The sequence below is a fragment of the Acomys russatus genome, chromosome 21 (genome assembly GCF_903995435.1).
Source record: "Acomys russatus chromosome 21, mAcoRus1.1, whole genome shotgun sequence".
Classification (NCBI taxonomy): Eukaryota; Metazoa; Chordata; class Mammalia; order Rodentia; family Muridae; genus Acomys; species Acomys russatus.
The window spans coordinates 56220863-56240868 of NC_067157.1; the positions used below are offsets into that span (position 1 = coordinate 56220863).

General features: G+C 47.4%; 1 protein-coding gene across 2 annotated transcripts in view; it reads right to left on the bottom strand.

The window, feature by feature from the left end:
* The window catches only part of Pde10a (phosphodiesterase 10A), a 400036-nt gene that overhangs the window by 13317 nt on the left and 366713 nt on the right, over window positions 1–20006 (bottom strand). For both annotated transcript variants that reach the window (XM_051164657.1, XM_051164656.1), the window contains 5 exons: window positions 18533–18625; window positions 15993–16179; window positions 5823–5965; window positions 4826–4909; window positions 2041–2191 (listed from right to left, as the gene is read on the bottom strand). In XM_051164657.1, coding sequence (XP_051020614.1) covers window positions 2041–2191; window positions 4826–4909; window positions 5823–5965; window positions 15993–16179; window positions 18533–18625 — 658 coding nt within the window. The remainder of the gene's footprint in view (window positions 1–2040; window positions 2192–4825; window positions 4910–5822; window positions 5966–15992; window positions 16180–18532; window positions 18626–20006) is intronic.

The following is a 20006-nucleotide window of genomic DNA, read 5'->3' on the forward strand; positions in this document are numbered from 1 at the left end:
AAATTCACTACGAGGTTGTGAGGCACTGCTGTCAGGGTTTGCAATGACAGAGGGAAGGCAGCAGTGGAACTGTAGAAGGTGGGAGGCAAGTCTGGGTGCAGCTCTCAGGCACCCTAGTGGGCTCTCCTGCCTGGCTGTGGAAAGGGGGGTGAGAAAGGCCAAGCGTGATCCTTATTGAGGGCACCAGCAGCAGCCGTGGGAAGTCCTGCGAGTGGCACACGTGATCAGGGTCCAGGCCTAGAGTTATGAAACTCGCGCGTGGTGGGGAAGTGGAAATTGATTAAGGTGGATGTTTGGGTCTCAAACTAGCCTTGAATGAAGGAAAGAAATGGTGGAGTTCACCAAAGCTCTGTAAGAATAGAGGAAAGCAAAAGTCATGGCTCCAACTCTCAGGAGCCTGAAGAAAAAGAATTAACAGAAACATTCTCAAAGCAAGATGAGGGGAGAATGGCCACTATGGAAATCTATGATACTGCAAAAGGAGTTAAATAGGGAAAAAATGTTGAAAGCCTCCCCAAATAGAATACAAAACAAATTTCAATAGAATAGAAACTTATTTATATGAACAAAAAGCATTATTTCATTTGAATCTCTTGGAGGAAGTAGTAAGCAATATTTTGTTTACTTCTGCTACAATTGAAGATTATTTTAGAAAATAAATCGGCAAAAAAAAAAAAATGCCAATATTATACTTCACTCTTTTGCATGCCTGTGTGTGAGACTACAGTGTACGTGCATGTCTGTGTGGAGGCCAAGGAGGGACAGTGGATGTCCTGCTGGGTTACTTCCTGATTTATTTGTTTGACACAGGGTCACTCACTGACCCTGGAGTTAGGCTGGTGGCCAGGAGGCCCCAGCGACCCTCTTGTCTCTGTCTCCCACAGTGCTGGGGGTAAAACGGTGCATGGCCACGCCCCCCCATGCTGAGATCTGAACTCAGGCCCTCCAGCTTGCACAGTAAGAACTCTCAGCACCTGAGCCCCCTTTCCAGCCCTACTTTTCACTGTGTTTGAGGTGGTTAATTTTTTTCTACTTCTGGAATCCACCTCCCACGACTTCTTTTTTAACTATGAATTTGGTCTGATAGCATGACAAGGGCACAAGGGGGATGGATCTGTCTGGAATGTGACCTTACACTAGAGGCGACAGTGCTATCCTTTGCAGTCAGAGGTGTGACACTGATTTACAGGGTTTGTGGTGTTAGCAGCACCATGAGGCTGGGAGCTCAGAGGGGCTCTCTCTAATCTGTCTCTAGTCAGTTCTGTATCGCTGGTGGCCGGTGCTCAAGTCTTAACCCTCGTCACTCAGCACTTGGCTGGGAGTGCACTATGGTGGCCGAGTGGATGTGAAGGCTCCATCCCTTGTCACTCTGAGATTGGGAAATCTTCCACTATGCCATCAGCTCTGGGTATGGAGAGTCTGGGAAGCTACTGGTGCACCTCAAAGCCTGCCCCCTTGTGCTGGAGGGGAATAAAAGGCACTAATGTCTTAACTATACTGCATGCTCGGTGTTCTCAAATCACCCAGATAAGTCTCCATTATCCAGGGCATCTGGGCAACAAGAAAAGTCATTCTAGCCAGGTGGTGGTGGTGAGTGCCATTCATCATAGCACTTGAGAGGCAGAGGTGGGTGGAACGCAAAATTAGAGGCCAGCCTAGTCTACAAAGTGAGTTCCAAGACAGCCAGGCTATACACAAAAATCCTGTCTTGAAAAACAAAAACAAAAAAGAAAATGAAAGAAAGAAAAAAGAAAAGAAGAAAAATTCATTCTGTTAAATACTTGTAAGACTTGACAGTTTTAATAAGGAAAAAGAACACATAAGACACACACACACACACACACACGAAGAGAGAGAGAGAGAGAGAGAGAGAGAGAGAGAGTTAGTTCCCTGGGTATTTGGGTACATTGGAAATTTCTAGACTAAAGCATACTATGATTCTATGTGTCTAGGTACTGGTGCTAAATCCACGTCATAAATGCCCTTTGACACGGGCCTTGCATCACTGAGGAGGTCCTATGGGAGCGTGTGCGCACCCACCTCGAGGTCTGTGAAGAGGCCGTAGTTGTTCTGAAGAATGGCGTACATGCAGTGTGCCACCGTGACTGCATGCTTCCAGTTGTGGTAAGGAACCCGCCGATAGTTCTTCTTCACAGACATTATAAAACGGCACAATTTTTCAAGGTCAAAGCTGTGTGGGGAAGAGATTGTGTGACAAGGCTAGCAGAGCAATATGCATTTCAGGAAAGCCTCTAGCTGAGGTGTTCACTGTCTGCTCCCTCACAGGCCTGTGGGCTCTCTCACATGCCTGTGGCCTGTCACACATCTGTGAGCACCCTCACACGCCTGTGGCCTGTCACACATCTGTGAGCACCCTCACACACCTGTGGGCTCCCTCACACACCTGTGGGCTCCCTCACACATCTGTGGGCTCCCTCACATACCTGTGGGCTCCCTCACACACCTGCGGGCTCCCTCACACACCTGCGGGCTCCCTCACACACCTGTGGGCTCCCTCACACACCTGTGGGCTCCCTCACATACCTCTGGACACCCTCATACACCTGCGGGCTCCCTCACACACCTGCGGGCTCCCTCACACACCTGTGGGCTCCCTCACACACCTGTGGGCTCCCTCACACACCTGTAGGCTCCCTCACACACCTGTGGGCTCCCTCACACACCTGTGGGCTCCCTCACACACCTGTGGGCTCCCTCACACACCTATGGGCTCCCTCACACACCTGTGGGCTCCCTCACACACCTATGGGCTCCCTCACACACCTGTGGGCCCCCTCACACACCTGTGGGCTCCCTCACACACCTGTGGGCTCCCTCACACACCTGTGGGATCCCTCATACCTGTAGGCTCCCTCACACACCTGTGGGCTCCCTCATACATCTGTGGGCTCCCTCACACACTTATGGGCTCCTTCATACACCTGTGGGCTCCCTCACATACCTGTGGACTGCCTCACACACCTATGGGCTCCCTCACACACCTGTGGGCTCCTTCACACACCTGTGGGCTCCCTCACACACTTATGGACTCCCTCACACACCTGTGGGCTCCCTCACACACCTGTGGGCTCCCTCATACATCTGTGGGCTCCCTCACACACTTATGGGCTCCCTCACACACCTGTGGGCTCCCTCACATACCTGTGGACTGCCTCACACACCTATTGGCTCCCTCACACACCTGTGGGCTCCTTCACACACCTGTGGGCTTCCTCATACACTTATGGACTCCCTCAGACACCTGTGGGCTCCCTCACACACCTGTGGGCTCCCTCACACACCTGTGGGCTCCCTCACACACCTGTGGGCTCCCTCACACACCTGTGGGCTCCCTCACACACCTGTGGGCTCCCTCACACACCTGTGGGCTCCCTCACACACCTGTGGGCTCCCTCACACACCTGTGGGCTCCCTCATACACCTGTGGGCCTCCTCACACACCTGTAGACTCCCTCATACACCTGTGGGCTCCCTCCTGAACACCCATGAGCTCTGCAGTCACTCCATGTGTTGCTCCTTCTGGAGCAGAAGGAAGCAAGGGAGCCAGGCCAGCTCTGAGAGTTCCTCTCTACCAGTCAGCGTACAGTCTACCCACCTGCCCTCTACGAGCTCCATGATTACAAGCATTTCCTAGGCTTCAGAGGGCTCCGAAGGCCACATACGGCATCCTCCTGGCCAAGAGCATTCTCAGCCAAGACCTCTAAGGCATACTCAGATCCATAAATGCAAGTCTATATCACAATAATCTCTGCATCTGACTACGCCTCCAGGGTGAGTCCACGGCATTAAATACACTTTGCTGCCAGTGGAAAACAGACACATCCAAATACTCACACAGTACACAGAGGAGGAGGAGGAAGAAGAGGAGGAAGAGGAAGCCACCAATACTATTGTACACCCTGTCACTGGATTACTTTTTTCTATATTAAGACCCTATCCACTCTCAAGATATATTTAAGGCAGGGTAAAAGACTGAGATTTCATAAGACTTAGAACATACACAGCTTGTGTTTCCCTCACTAAAACCTTTCCATGTCCCTTGAGTGAAAGGCCTGGCCTCTGTGACTTCCAGACAAACCCTCAGCTGTCTACTAAACCACCAAAGCTTCCTTCCAGTCCTGCATTCACCACTAATAAAAGCAGAGAAGATGCAAAGCTGTGGAAGGACGGACACTGCCATTCCAGAGAGACTGTTCAGATGCCAGTATCAAGACAGGAGGCCACGGGCTAGTGTGAAACGTTAACATGAGGGAAGTGAACAGATGCAGCCCCTGCATCCTCAACTCGTGTAAGAAAGATGTAAACTGTCAGGCTTAAAGTCACAAGGCCAGGTACGGCAGGGCAGACGGAGACGGTGATGAGCTGTGGTTGCTGTCACCTTCCCTAAACGACTTCTCCTCTGCATGGATGCTACAGGCCTGTGCACGGTCCAAATGCATTGCTTTAGGTTTGGCATCTGCCTCCTCCGCTGCACAGACTGAAGGGCATTAAATGTCATTTGGGACACGTGACAGCGTAACAGGAAAGTCTAGCATTAGGTTACATCTAGGTTACCCAGGACAGGAACCCAGCCAGGTGGATGTGATGGCTACAGCCACAGTGGCCAGGACACGGCAGTCTGGAGCATTTGGGAATGCTGCGTCTTTGCCCAACAAGCTCACTCAGGCTTTATTTGAATGTTTATTAAAATGCCATACTTGACCATAACTACACAAAGAATCTGGTTAGACCCAAGTAGGCAGAGGAAGCCATACAACCCACCCCCCTCCCCATATTTGAAAGGGATCACATGGGTTGCTCATACCAGGATGTCCCGCAGGACTGGTGGATCATATAGACAAAGATCCCAGGCCACATGTTCTCGAAAGGACCAATGTCAAAGTGGAATCTGAAATTAGAGGAGAGTGATGGATCCTTAGATGTGATTAGGATGAAAAACAACAAAACAAAAAATGCTACACCCTCTTATCCCCTCCACAACCAAAGGACACAGGCAGTCTGCCCCGGCCCTGCCTTCACAGTAACACCTGACTGAATGGAAGGGTTCCTGCAGGAATCTACAAAGTCATCTGTGAAGAAGGCTACCATTGGTGTCATCAGGGTAATTGACACTAATGCACACACAGCACGCGGTCCAGGGAGCCTTATCAGAAGTAGCCTGGCATCTAAGCTGAAACACGCATTCAATACGTGTGACGCCCGAAGTCATCGGGCCAAAAGCTGTTCTCACTCAATAGTGTAACCGCTCAGTCCCCACCAGAATCACTTGTGTGGTGAAGGAATGTATTTCGAATGATAAGGCAAAAGCCAGCTTGGGAACAAGGTGGCTGCCATAGGCACACAGTCACCAAGCCTCTCCAGGCTTAAGTACGCTAGCCAAGCACTGGGAAATGGGAGCACAAATATGGAACAAACTATTACTAAATTCTTTAACTTAACTTAGAAATTCAGATACATATGTGATTATGAAATGGCATTTAGAATATGTAATAGAATAATAATAAAGGCTAGCATTAAGGTTGCTAATTTCGTTTAGTTCAGTTTTCGTTGGTGGTGTGTGTTTGTTGTAAGACATGGACTCACCATACACCCTTGGCTGCCCTTTACCTCCTGATCCTCCTGCCTCAGCCTCCCAAGCGTTGGTATTGCAGGCTTGGGCCACCACGCTGGGTTTCGATTTCAGATTTTGTTATTTAAGACAGCCAGACGGAGCAACATGTGAAAGCACACACGGTGTCCCACAGCAACTGTGGCTCCGACTTCACAGTCAGAATTTAGTGAAAATGGCACGAGAAACTCACAGTTCGATCTCTCTGCATATGCGTGCTGGCAGGTGGAAGTGCATGAGGCCTTGCCACTCCTCTGAGGTGCAGATGCTGTGGTAAGACAGCTTCTCCATGGTAACCCTGTAGATGCACTCTGAGTGGCGGATCCTGTGGTACATCTGCAAGGCACGAGGAGCATGAAGGGGGTACTGGTTAGGACGACAGGACAGTACTTTGGCACTGGAGCTCAGACTCGGGATGGGAGCTACAGTTGAAATTTGGGGAGATTTGTTGCTGCTCATGGTCCACACACACTGGAGCTCTGCACAGAGATGACCTGGGAAGCACAGCAGTCATGCAAGTTACATCCTCCTTAGCAATACCTTTTTACCGCACCTCACCTCAGGGAGAGAAGTCTCTATCTTTTCTCTTAACATCTTATAGTAGATTTTCACTTTAGTAACATTTGAAAATAAAATGTGTACAAATTATCACTAAGTGGACAACTTAATAATTTCAAAGAAAATAAGGCATGACACACTTCTATATCTATGAAAACAAACACCTCAATACTTACATGTCACCCAGAATACCAAATGGTTTCCTTGGGAGGAGTTCAGTTCTTTCCTTGATTTTTTTTTCCATTCTTAAGTGAATACGTGGCTCTGCCAGCATTGGAGCAATGAGTCCAAATGTGTAACCTATTCGTATAATGTATAATACTGTGCCCATGAAGTAGATACCTGAATAGGTGACTATACTAATGGACAGCACAGGGCTCAGCATACAGCTAGTGGTGAGTGCTTGCCCAGCAGGTGCAGAGGTCACATCTTGAGGGAGAAGCTGGGGAGGAGAGCTACTTGAAAATAAACAGGCGCATTTTACTGCCCTACTGAATGACTATGTGTACTTGTGTGCATGCAAAAAGTTTTAAAAATAATTCTACAATACGAGAGATAAAAAAAATGGATCCAGTGAAAAGACCAATGTTTATATGAGTGAACCAGTAACTATATGAGATTAATTTGGAGAGAAATTATAGGGAAACAAGAGCCCTTTACAAAAACTAATGTGTGTAATTAATAGTTTGCTCAATAGTTCACACTTTACTTGCTCTCTCTATACAAGATTACATTCATTGTCTATGTAATAATATAAATGAAGATGGAATACACCAAGAATTAAGATGTCCTTCACATTAAACTCATAAATTCATTTAAAACTATTTAGCACCATTCCTAGAAATCTCAGCTAGACCACGGCTTTGGAAACTAGGTTGTCACCCCATGTGAGGTCACACAACTGAGTGAACACACAATAGGCTGTTGGAACATGTGACAATGAAGCATTCATGACAATTCAAATGCATCATGTTTCTGAGGCTTTTGATAATGAGTTTGCCTGTAAAGCATCACACACTTCACCACAGCCTTGGTTCTGAACACACAAGTGCACGCTGTGCTCTGTGCACAGTGGTCTAATTACAGGGGAAAAGATGCTGTTTGAGGCATCAGTCTTCGGTTATGTAACTATCACATTAGTGTATTTGGATTGTGTTGTCATATAGAGACTACTGTTTATATTGCTGCTGACCAGTTTCATATTAAAAAAAGAACACACTCAATTACGTTTGGCTTGTGGTTAGTATAGACTTCTCAACAATTTCTGAAACAGTCCTGAATGCACTTCTGTCATTTTATCCTGTCTAGTCACATAATGCAGTGTCTCCCCACACCCAAGCTACCACTGAGAATAGCATCTGTGTGAGCTCACAGATACCTGATCCTAGGAAGACTTCATCCCATCCCCGGCTCCCAGTGGGTGAACCATCAGCATAGCACCTGTGTTAGATCACAGACACGTGACCCAAGGACCCTCTCTCCCCAGGCTAAGACTGGCCTCAGCAGCAGCCGGCTGAGGCCACATACCCACAACTCCAGGTCCTTACCCACCCTAGGCTCCTGCTATGACATAAGGGAACTCGGGTAGCCAGAGCACCTGTCTATGGTCAGAATCCGCTGACCCCAGGCTTCACCCGTCAAGTAACCTGTGAGCTTTCCACACATACGACAGCTACCCTGGCTAGGATCACCCAAGCTATTCTAAGCACGAATCCGCACTGGCTGTTCCATGACTGAGCTCTGAGAAGAACCTAGCAGATCCTAAACCAGCTAAGACATAGTAATACCAAACGTAGACCCAAACGCCCATTCAGTGCAAATGGGCCAGCAATTAATGCCAAAGATGTAACTGACCAACTCTAGGTGTACAAATCGCAATGCAAAACATGACAGAAAAAAAAAAAACCAAGGTAATATGTCTGTCCCCTGAACTACCAGCCCCATCAGAGTGGCCCCTAATGAAAGCCTCTTGGAATAAAATCAAAGACATCCAAAAGAACAAGTGTATGTTCAGAGAATCAGCGAGGACACAGATGCCTAAATAAATCTAAAGCAGGGCAGGGATAAATTCCTAAATGAATTCCATGAGAACAAACAGCTGAGTAAAATAAGTGGATTCAGGTTGCAAAGTTAGAAGAGAGAGAGAGAGAGAGAGAGAGAGAGAGAGAGAGAGAGAGAGAGAGAGAGAGAGAGAGAACACTACTGTAGAAACACAACAGTGAGAGGAAGCCAGGAACGAAACAGTAACCAAGGCAAACCAGAAGCTCAGGGAAGGCGGCACTAACCGCATGGCTTGTGTGCAGCACAGACTGTGGGTCTTGGAGTCAGGGGAGGAAGGGATTAGATTATCCAGCTCCAGAAGTGAGACACTTGGGACACCATGAAAAGCTCAAACCTGTGGATCACAGGCAAGGATGAAAAGAACTCCATGCCAAAGGCACAGAAAATATTTTCAATAAAATCACAAAAGAAAAAAAAAATTCCCAGTTCTAGAAAATAGGATGCTCACTCAGGTACATGAGGCTCACTGAACAGTAAATGGACAGGGCTAGGAAAGAACCAGCTGCTTGACAGTCAAAACTAAATACACGGAATGAGCCCAGACCGAGAGAGAGAGAGAGAGAGAGAGAGAGAGAGAGAGAGAGAGAGAGAGAGAGAGAGAGAGAGAGAGAGACTTCCGTCCCGCTAAGCAAGCCCATCAAGTGTCTGTTTCAAAGTGCTCTTCCTATGGCGTGACTTATTTGTCTTCTCATTCGCTGTTAGCAGCAGCAGACGCCTCTGAAACGTCACTTGTTCTCTTCAGCATTGCCTTCTGAGTGTCAAAATATTGACACACTTGTCAGGAGAGGACGGCAAATATGAAAGATGTCTTTCTGTGGAGGAAATGTGCAAGCGATGCTCCAGGTACTGCCCACAGACTGGAAACCCCGCAGGCGGGAGGACGCGTGAAAGCCGCCTCACAACCAGGGCCCAAGAGGAACTTGCAAGCAAGTGTTTACAAACAGTGAGTACTGTACACAGCCACTGCCTCTTCCTAGACACAGATGGCCACCTGTCACGGGACATCTGCCACCCAGGACAGGACAGGACATGTGACATGTGAGCTTCATTACAGCTCCTCTGCCTCTAAATAGCACAGCATGGTGGTCCATCAGCATCATTTACCTCAAAACTCAAACAGACACTTCCCACTCTTGCTCCCACACCTCTGAGGACTCCTCCTGGCGTTCTGCCCTACACATGACCCTCACAGGCTCCTGCAGGAAGCTCAGCTGTGGCTGGGATCCTCAGTGCAGCTCAGCCCTGTAGCCCAGTGTGACGCAACAGTGACAATGAAAGTAAATGTACTGGCATTGGGTATAAAGGCCACATATATATTTGTATACATATGTAGTATATATTTTATATATTGTATATATTTTTATATATTGTATATACTTGTATGTATATATATATATGTATATATTTGTAGCTCAATAGTTACAAATAATGTTGCTTCCTTGCACAGGACATTATCCAATTTTCTGTCACTGTCTCTTAGAAGCTGGAGAGCTCGAATGTAGTTGAAGAGATTTGTCATCTTTTCTACATATAAAGTTATAGTATATATGAAGTAACAACGCAAGTATATTAAATCATCTAATTTTATTTAAATTTTTATTCATGTGTTTTTCATAATTTTATGATGTGCTTGCTCTAAAATTAATTGCACATAAATCCTTAACTTTATGCAAAAATAAGTTAGTTTTGGAAATTTTTTGAATTTCTTATTTGGTGAATAGCCTTCAATGTGAATATCAAAAAATAATACCATCTAGGATCTCACTTCAGACCAAGGAAGATAGAAAAGTCTGATGTCTCTTAAGCTTTTCATCAGTTGTTCATGTAAGACAACCTGGGATGAGTGTGGCCTCCCTGTACCGTAAGGTGAAAATATGCCTTTTATACTTTATGAACGGAACATGGCTTCTTGGCAGATAAAACATGTGGTTGGTGGTTGTTCAGAGGTGCCAGTCTATATACCAAGTCCTTGTGCCAGTCCTGTGACACACACAGGGGGGCGATTAGAAGGCACCCTGTCTTTAATGTTTGTAGTAGGCACTCACTTCAGGGTACAGCAATTTTCAAGATTGCGGACTCTATGATCATGTCCTCAGTTGGATCTCTTGGCCAGTAACTAACTGTAGGCATGTAGGTAGGCTCCTTAATTCCCATTAACCAGCTCCCCATGTGTAAACCGAGTGTACTGTGGTGACCAGTCATAAGGGGGTGTAAAGGGCTGATGCCCACTGGGCAGTGGCAGTTCAGGCCTTTGTGCTAGAAGCTGTCCACATTGTGACAGTCTCAGGTGACTGTCAGCTCAGCATGCCACTCCACCTGACTGCTGTGAAGAAGAATGTGACAGCTCCTGAGTGACAATGGCGCTCTTCCACCATCATGCGGAAGCTGACTGTGCCTCCCCATTGTTACAGTTAGGTTAACTTTGGGGGGTGTCTGAGATTTAAACCACAGTCACTAAGTATTTCTCTCTCTCTCTCTCTCTCTCTCTCTCTCTCTCTCTCTCTCTCTCTCTCTCTGTCTCTCGCTCTCCATTGATTTAATTTGCAGTTCAAATGATAACAAAATATTTTAAAATACCTACTGTCAGTATTTTTTAATAGCATTAAACGATGTCATTATTAACATCAAATGGATTCTCCGCACAAACCTGAAGACCAAACACACAGTGCATGGAATCAGAAGCCCATGCGCTACAACAGGCCAAAGAACCCCATGCCAGCAGAGGTGGCTCAGTCCCTAGCAGAACAAGTGACGTGGAGCAGCCTTCACGCTGCGTGGAGTTGGAGACACGTGGAGTGCGGAGAGGGAGAGGGTGCAGCAGGAAACGGCCGCTCTGAAGCTTGTGCTGCTCTCACATTCAGCAATTCCAAGTGGGCGCCAAACAGTAAGAGCCTGGAGTACATGCAAGGATAATTAGGCAGCCCTGGGTGTAGAACTCTATGGGCAACCGTCCAAGATCAACTGGGGTAAGCGCATGAATGGAAAAATGAGTAAGACGCACAGCAAGTGAGGAGACGACCCAAGGAGCGATGCCCTAGAAGCCAAGAGGCTGAAAAATGCTGGCCCCAAATGCAAAATCTGACATTCCGCCTACAGCGTGCAGCCATTCTGCTTTGAGGACATGGCCCCAGCACACGCTGTAAGTGACACCAGAAACAGTTCCTCCCCTGCTCAGACTGAGTGGAATGCGTGTGAGGACGTCCCCCAAACCCTTCTCTTGATTTGAAATCAAACCGGAGCATAAATAAGGCGGGAACTGAAGACTCCTCTCCGGGGAGGGCACGGTTTTGTCTTAGAATGGGTATCAGTAGTCCCTCTGCAATCTTTCTTTTGGTATTTTCCAGGAAACCCGGGAACCAAGCCTCCATCTTCACAAAGGCAGTTTAGCCTATGCAGACTGACTGTCCAGGTGCCCGTTAAACAGAGAAGGGGGATTTCACAAAACTGGCTGCAGTGATAATTCAGAAGGGACAGTGTCCGAGCCAACTAGAGTGGGAAGTAACAGGAGCAGAAGGCATCTGCTGAACACTAAGAAGCCAGACAGTATCACCTAGGGATGCTATCATCACCACTCGCCTGCTGAGGAAACTGAGGCTCAGAGGCGTAGGCTAACTTGACTAAGGTTTTTTTAAAAAGCTGCAAAGCGATGGAGTAGGTGTTGAGGTACACATCTGTCTGATTTTGAGTGATACTCAGCATGCAGGGGATTCGGAAAGAAAGTGGTCAGAAACCGGCAGGGCACAGAGAATGACACCTGAAGGAAGAGCCGCATCCACTACCAAGTGTGTGCTTTGGGAACCCCTTGCAGACTACCTCAGGAATGGAAAACCACCCTGCATTTGGTGCTGGATGACTTTAAGATACATATGTATATACATATGGGACACACCTTTGCCTAGGCTTCAGGGGCTAGTGACTCAACCTATATACAAACGCTTGGGGTGGATCATCATCCAGGCTTTGGAGTCTAGTGACTCTTAATTCTCGCCTCTCTCTCTCTCCTCCTCTCCTCTTCTCCTCTCTCTCCTCTCTCTTCTCTCCTCTCCTCTCTCTCTCTCCTCTCTCCTCCTCTCTCTCTCTCTCTCTCTCTCTCTCTCTCTCTCTCTCCTCTCTCTGTCTCTGTGTGTGTGTGTGTGTGTCTGTCTGTCTGTCTGTCTGTCTATGTGTCTCTGTATCTCTCTTTCTCTGCCTGTCTGTCTCTGTGGGTCTTTGTCTCTCTCAGTGCATGTCTGTTTGTCTGTCTGTCCATCTCTCTCATATACAGGCACACACACTCATTTTCCAGGGCTAGTGTGCATCCCTAGTGTCATGTCTAACATGCATGAGTGCTCAGTTCCTATGTATGGGATGAATCCCTGATAATATTTACCATTTATTTCATAAGCTTAGAGTTAAGACATCAGAATTCAACTTACACTTGTTTCTCTGTCCTGACAAATTTGGAGAAGAACTATACTTTGTTTTTCATGGTGCCTGAAAGAGGCAGTCTGGGAATATCCAGGGATTCAAATTACAGATTTTATGGGTGTGCCTGGCTGTGTGTTATCACATCGCTAACAAAAGTTGAATGTTAGAAGACAGCTCTGCTACCATGTAAGGTCAATATTACGTATTTCTTGAAGCCTTTTGTCACGCGTATACAGTATTCTTTAATGCTCCATACAGCAGCTAGGCCACCATGCGCACTTATGTTAAATCATTCTCCTAAACCTATCCTGAGTATCAAACTGTCTGTCCATTCTGACGTCTTTGCCTCTGCCCTGCCTTCTGTGCTGCCTGTGAAGGTGCACTCTGACCCATGGTCATGGCCACTCCTGTAAGAATTGCCCATACGCTCTGTAGTGGTCAGTCAGAAGCGTCGCCTTAACTTACGGGATAGCCAGCGCCTGAACAGCAATCCTGATCAGTACGCCCTTAAGTGTGTTTCCGGGGGTGGGGGTTGGCTTAGCAGCTAGATACGGAAGATCCACTAGTCTGACTGAATCTCCATCCCAGCCTCCCCTTCCGCTTCTCCTTCTCCTGCTCCCTGCTGCCCCTCCCTCCCTCCCCAGCTCCCTCCCAGGGACACTCTTCAGTCCTTGGACACCAGAGCTCCAGGTTCCAGGCTTTGGGCTCCACTGCAACCCTCAGGTTCTCGAGCGTTCAGCTAGATCGAGTCACACTGTTGCTTCCCTGTGTTCTGAGTCCTTCATACTTAGGACTCCTCAGCCACTATCAGCTCATAAACTCTGTCAAATCCTGTCTCTCAAGTAATAGCTGTCACTTCATGCCCCTTATTCATTCGGTCTCTAATATTCAATCCTGCTAAGGAATACTTACTCTATACTTTATGTGATACTTAGTGACACTTTTTTCTGTTACACTTCTTTTCTTACATCTCTCTATCTATCTATTTATCTATCTATGTATCTATCTATCTATCTATTTTGGTGGGGGTATGTACATGCCATGGTATACATGAGGAGGCCTGAAGACGACTTGCAGGAGCCAGTTCTCCCTACCCATCACATGGGATCCAATGATGGAACTCAGGTTATAGGGTGTAATGGCTACCAGAGCCATCTTTCTAGCCCTTAACATCACTCCCCGGTGTCTGTCTTCCTCTAGGAAGCTTGGTGCAGAGCTGTGTTGAGTGCAAAGCATAGAACTAGAGGTGCACAGGGACAGCTCACCTTCTACTAGGCCTGGCTCTGTCACGCACTATAGCCTCAGGCACACTAGTCACATTCCAATTCCATGTGCCCGGCTTTTCTTAGTGTGGTGGAGGCACCGTCATGACCGCCGAGTTGTACAGTGAGCGTCTAGAACAAGCCTGTCACATAGTATGCCAGCAGCACAAAGGTGCTTTCTCGTGCCACCAAGGTATGGAGAATCCAAGATGTGGACCCCAAGGGCACAGAGTCTACCTGCTCTCAATGCCTCCCTTTTCCGGGCCCATGTTTAACTGGCGTTATTGTCCTCTTTATCTCTCGCGCTGAAGAGCTACTTTAAAGCCATAAGGAACATGGAAAGTAATTGATTCTATTCATTTCAAAGACTTCTAGCATTTCTAAGTGGGTCATTTTCCATTGAAAGTACAGACCCTTTAATTCTGTCAGCAGGATGCAGTCTGATATGTCCAAAGATACACTAAAGAAAATGTGGGCATTCTGAGTGTTACTATGGCCCTAGTGTCCTGACTCTTCCCCTGTACAGGGACCATAATCCAATGGGACCACAGACCCTCACTACAGATTGCACTTCCACTCTAGAAGCAGCAATGGCCTAAGGGCTCTTTGTTCAAAATCTTTTCTGAGTCCCCAAAATCACATGTGTCTTGACTTAGTCAACAAGAGCTTTTCCATGTCTGTGATCTTGATAAACATGAGAGTTCCTCAGAAAGAAGTGGAGTTTTCGGGGATGGGGGGGCCACTGACATTGTCCTATCACCTGCTTGAGGCAGCCATGCGGCAGGACACCTTTCCTACTGAAATATGCTCAACCCATCAAGGTTGGCTTCCTTCGAAGGCACCAGGACAATTGTGAGAGTGATGCCGGCCCTCAGACCCTGGACCTTCTCTTCTCGAGCTGCACAGAGCCAGCCTCCGAGGAGCACGCAGGAAGGGCTCTGCTGCCATCTTGGTGGTACGCTGTCTCCTCTCCAGTTGGATTGTGAGGATAGCTTTGAAGCGCGTCCAGAAGTGCCCTTTCTCCCCATATGGAGCATGGCTTCTATATAACCCAGCAACCTCCTCACCACAGTCTGAGCCGAGGCAGGCCAGGTGGAAAGGAGAGAGAGAGCTTCAGGCTTCTCTCGTACTTTCAGAGTTGAAGAAGACTTCAAAATTGACAGGTTCTCAGCACGGAGAAACACCTCAGCAATAGCATCAAAGTGAGTCTCATAGAGAATGTGCAGCCATTCTGGTGTATTTCCCTCTTTCCCCAGGGAAGGCAAAGTGTGAACTGCACCAGGCTGTGGAGGTGCGTGGGGCATACCATCAGCATGGCCAGGTGCTGGGAGAAGCTCCAGGGACTCAATGCCATTTTCAGAAACAGTTTCTCTAAGCTTTAGGCCAGTTCCCTGGTAGCTTCCATTGGTGTAACTTTGTTCAGTTAGAGTCCTAACACTTCCCCAAGGGCAGCGCTAAGGGCAGCGCTAAGGGCAGCGCTAAGGGCAGCGCTAAGGGCAGTGCCCATGCCATTACAGGGTTATTAGTTTATGAATCACTACTACATGCTCAACTCACTTAAAATACAGCAACAGAGAAGATAGATGATACGTGTCAGAGTATAAACTGAGCCCCATTCGGTCCCTCAGAAACAGGACAAAATGGCCAAGAGGACCGGAGGGCGTCATTCGTGGTGGCTGCACACATGCATTAAACTGAACCCTGATTTTCCACGCGAGCAGAACTTTCCTGGCTAGTGGGGAGACATGAGCTGCTGTTTGCACCCTGCACAGACTCCCAAGTGTACCGCATACGACAAACACCATACAGCACTTCCTCTTTCCAGCAGACGTGAGGTGCGGGCCTAGTGGCATCACATTTCACCGGCACGCGAACAACTCTTTTTTTGAACAAACTCACGCTTTGACATGCACTCAAAGTCTCGGGAAATAGTTTTCCTCGCGGGTATTGTAAGGCACCTTCTAAAGCAGGCATAAGCAGGAACCCCTGCCTCACAGTTCACAGAGGAGAAAAGAAGTGTAAGAAAGGAAGTAGCCTGAGCTCAAGGCTTCGTGTGAGTCTAGAGGCACGCTTACGTTAGCACAGTGCAAGGCCAAAGCGCAGAAGACAGCGAACATCTTGAAGTTGTTCTCGTCCGTCTTGGAGAAGGCACTGCCGCTGATCTTGTTCACCATTTGCACTACGCCGATCACACAGCCGCGGCTCACGATGGGCATGCACAGGATGTTCCGTGTAGTGTAGCCCGTGTACAGGTCCACTTCCCTGTGCCAACGGAAGGAACAGAGCTGTCACCAGAGCGGGAGGGCAGTGAGTGCAGACAGACAACACATCACACCATACAGAGTTTCATAGCTGGCATGCCTGTGTTGCCAACGGCTGGGGTGGCACCGAGGACTCAAGGCAGTGAGAAATGACGATGCCTTATTAAAACGTTTCACAAATGTTCAGGCCTTGTTTGATCGTATTTACAGTGGTTTTCTGGGGTAGTCTCTCCTGGAGGCTCCTGGTCCATCAGCTGGGCTCTCAGCACTGTGATTATCACGTGACAGAGAAGGAAGGTGACGCAGGGGGAAGGAAGGGCAGGAAGCTCGGTAGACAGTATCTTCCTTTGAACTTGGTCAGAGTTACAAGGCTGATAACTTCCTATGCCTTTTTATTCTTTATTTTTTATTAATTTATTCAGATTATATCTAAATTGTTAGCCCCTTACTTGTATCCTCCCATTCATCCCTCCCTCTTTCACCCTATTCCCGTCCCATAGGGCTGTGACAGAAGAGGACCTCCTCCCCCACCATATGGTCACAGCCTATCAAGTCTCGTCTTGGTAGCCTGCCTATTCTTTCTCTGAGTGCCACCAGTGAACTTGGTCAGAGTTATGAGACTGATAACTTGCTAAAGCTTTTTAAACGAGAATATTTACAGTAAGATTTAGAGCTGGGGTCAGCAACCACACTTATCACCTATGCGGCACAGGGCTGCGTTCATCTGTGGACAATCTACACCATTATCATCGTGGCCTTCCGAGTGGAGGGATTTGCTGACTTCTGATCTGAGCTGAGTTCCCGAGCGTCAGTCACAGAACCAGCCCCAGGCTCATCCAGCCCTCATCATTGCTGGGCCGTTGTCCCCACGAAAGGCACATCCCATTTATCCACCCTCCACTTAGTGGACACTGTCATCTGTTAATAGCTAGTGACTGCCTGTTACAAGTCAGGTCGCTGAAGAGATTTGCACCCAGGCCTTTGTCTGGACAAAGGGTTGTATGTTTCTTGTAGTGTATGTGCGGGTGGAGGGCAGGCTGGTGGATCGCTCATGGTCAAAACTATACTACTGTTTTCCCAAGAGGCTGTCTGGTCATCTACTCCCACCAGCAAAGCGTGAGGGCCCTGGTCACCCCACAGTCCTCCCTGATGCCAATCTCACCATCCCAGCTGCTTACCCCGGTGCATGTTGGGAGATGACCTGTTTACTCTCCCTGTGCTGAGTGGTCATGAGTGCATCCTTTTCGGTGAAGCACCTACATACTCCATCCTTTACGGAGAGGCCTCACACACAGTCTAGATGCTAAGGTGGTGACATCACATGCTTGGCAAGTCCATGCCCTGCCCGCCCCCCACCACCACACACAACCTGTTGGCTGCATTTTGATTTTCCCAGTACTCTGACTCACAAATTCTCCATAAAGATCTTTAAATGATGACAAATAACTTCAATATATTTAAGCAGTCTAAGGACCAGCTTATTTGGGGGAATGTCAGGTTTTTAGTATTCTCAACTCGATGGTAAAATACTACTATCACGCAGCTGCGTTTCTATATGAGTCTTGCATCATCTGAGATCCTATCATTGATTGATTATAGGATATTGATGACAGGAAATGCTTCCAGACGATTATACTCTTCTTAATGCAAGTCAGGAGCATGTGTAAGCTAAACACTGCTGTCACGTATCTGAAATATTACTCCAACCACCTCAGCATCTGCCTTCAGGTTTCTGGTTTCAAAGGACTGAATAAAATATATACCTTGATTTCAAGTTCTCCAGGGCCCAAAATGAATAAAAAAAATTCCTAACGCCCCATCTTAATTGCGCACTCTAACAATGTCCCAACTGTGCAGCTCATGCGATTCCTACGTTGTGCTCGGCAACGTTTCCAGAGATCTCGGGGAGATGATCTGCAGTCCACAGAAACCATCACAATGAGGCACGCTCACACCAACTTAAAAGGGAATGAAACTAAGACACAGAGAAATCAAATGATTGACCCCAGTTCTGTCTATACTGGATAAATGACGGCGCCTTCATTCAAAACCAGACATGGCCATCTAAAACCTACTTCCTTATCCCCTGTGTGGCAGCTGTAGAACAAGCAGGGACAGAGCATCATGTGATGAAATAGTGACATTACCAGGAGAAGCCGACAGCCCTGTCACTTGACCCTCTGTCGGGCCCAGCAGGGAGTGCCCACTCAGGAACAGTCCTAGACCATCATTCTGTAAGTGTTGGAGTTCACTGACCACCAATAGCAGACAATGTGAACTAAGGCCCCTTCAAAAATGCTTCAGCCAAGTGGAACTTCACAGGAGAAATGGCGAGGGCCAAACTGTCTTCTCACCTGTTAAAGCGTGGGTCCGCGTAAGCATCGGGGATGTTCAGGACTTCCCCCGTTCTCGCTACTTGACCAGCAATCCCCTTCTCAATTGAAAATCTGCAGAAACAAACAAACAAACAAAAAGAGGCACATGATAATTAGATAATGATGTGCTATAAAATAATTACAAGGCATTTCATTAACGTCAAGTGTTGAGTTGAACCTTTAAGTACACTTATTATCATGTATCCTAAATAATCTTATAAAATATGCAAAAGTAAGTCAGAGAAGTGCCCTACAGTGACCTCTCAGAGCCTTGTTTTAGGATGCAATGCATAATAACTTGAGAATATGGGCGAATGCAAGCTGAAACTGAGGACTCTCCTGCTGAGTGTCAGCGCTGACCAACAAGAACCTCCCCATTCAGCGAACAGCCCATCAGCCCCAGCGTGTACGTTTTCTTTGTGGATTTCCCACACAGTGTTGGGTTCACTCTCTTGTGCACAGACAGACCGGCCCCAGCTCTGCGGAGCTTCCTAAACACAGGGCATGAAGTGCTTGCTGTCTGTGACCGCGGACTAACACAGAAACGGTACAACAGTGTCATCGTCACTCATATTAAAAAACAATCAGCATCCAAACACAAACTGATTGCATTCATTTAAAATTTTAATAAAGCCTCACACTGATAAATACTTTCCATGTTACTGTATTATAATCATAGATGTGTTTATTTTAAAATCTAGTTATGAAATTCATCTACAACTCACATTAACACTTTCCCAAAACTCAAAAGGGCACTGACCCAAGATAGAACTGAAATGTCCCCAAAGGACCAACACGGCATGAAGTGCAAAGTCAGCACCTGCCTGGCTGTCTCATGCTTTAAGGGGCAAAAATTAGATGCAAGGAGCCATGCCATGGTCTACATGTGATGTGCACTTGTAAGATTTGCTCTGTGAGGGATAGGAATGGTAAGTTTCAGTCCTCGGTGGCTCTATTCGACAGTGAGCTCAAGTCCAAAGTGCTGGAGGCCAGCCCCACCCAGTCCTCCAGAGCCACAGCCTGGCTCCCTCTACCCCTGCTCCTGTGTTTGTCAACATGAATCTCCATTTCCAAGGTCAGCCCAGCACTTGTAGTGAGAGCCCAAACTTCAAGCAGTAGAAATCAGTTTAACTAGGTGACTATAACCAGACCGGCAAACCCAGAGATATAACGAAACCAAGGAGTGAGCAAAAAATGTGAGACCCCTCGTGATCTGACGGAGCCCGTACATCAGTGTCATGTGACTACGTCAACGATGATTGGCCAACCTAGAAACAGCAGGAAGTGCCAGGGCAGAGTGACGACAGTTCCTCAACACGACAGAGTAACCAAATGAATTTGTTCCATTGAAATAAATGAAAAGCATTGGAGAGCGACGCGATGTCTCGTTAGCTCATCCTGCACCAATAAGCGGAAGGTCAGTGTTGATAGGGTCTTGACTTGTGCACGTGCC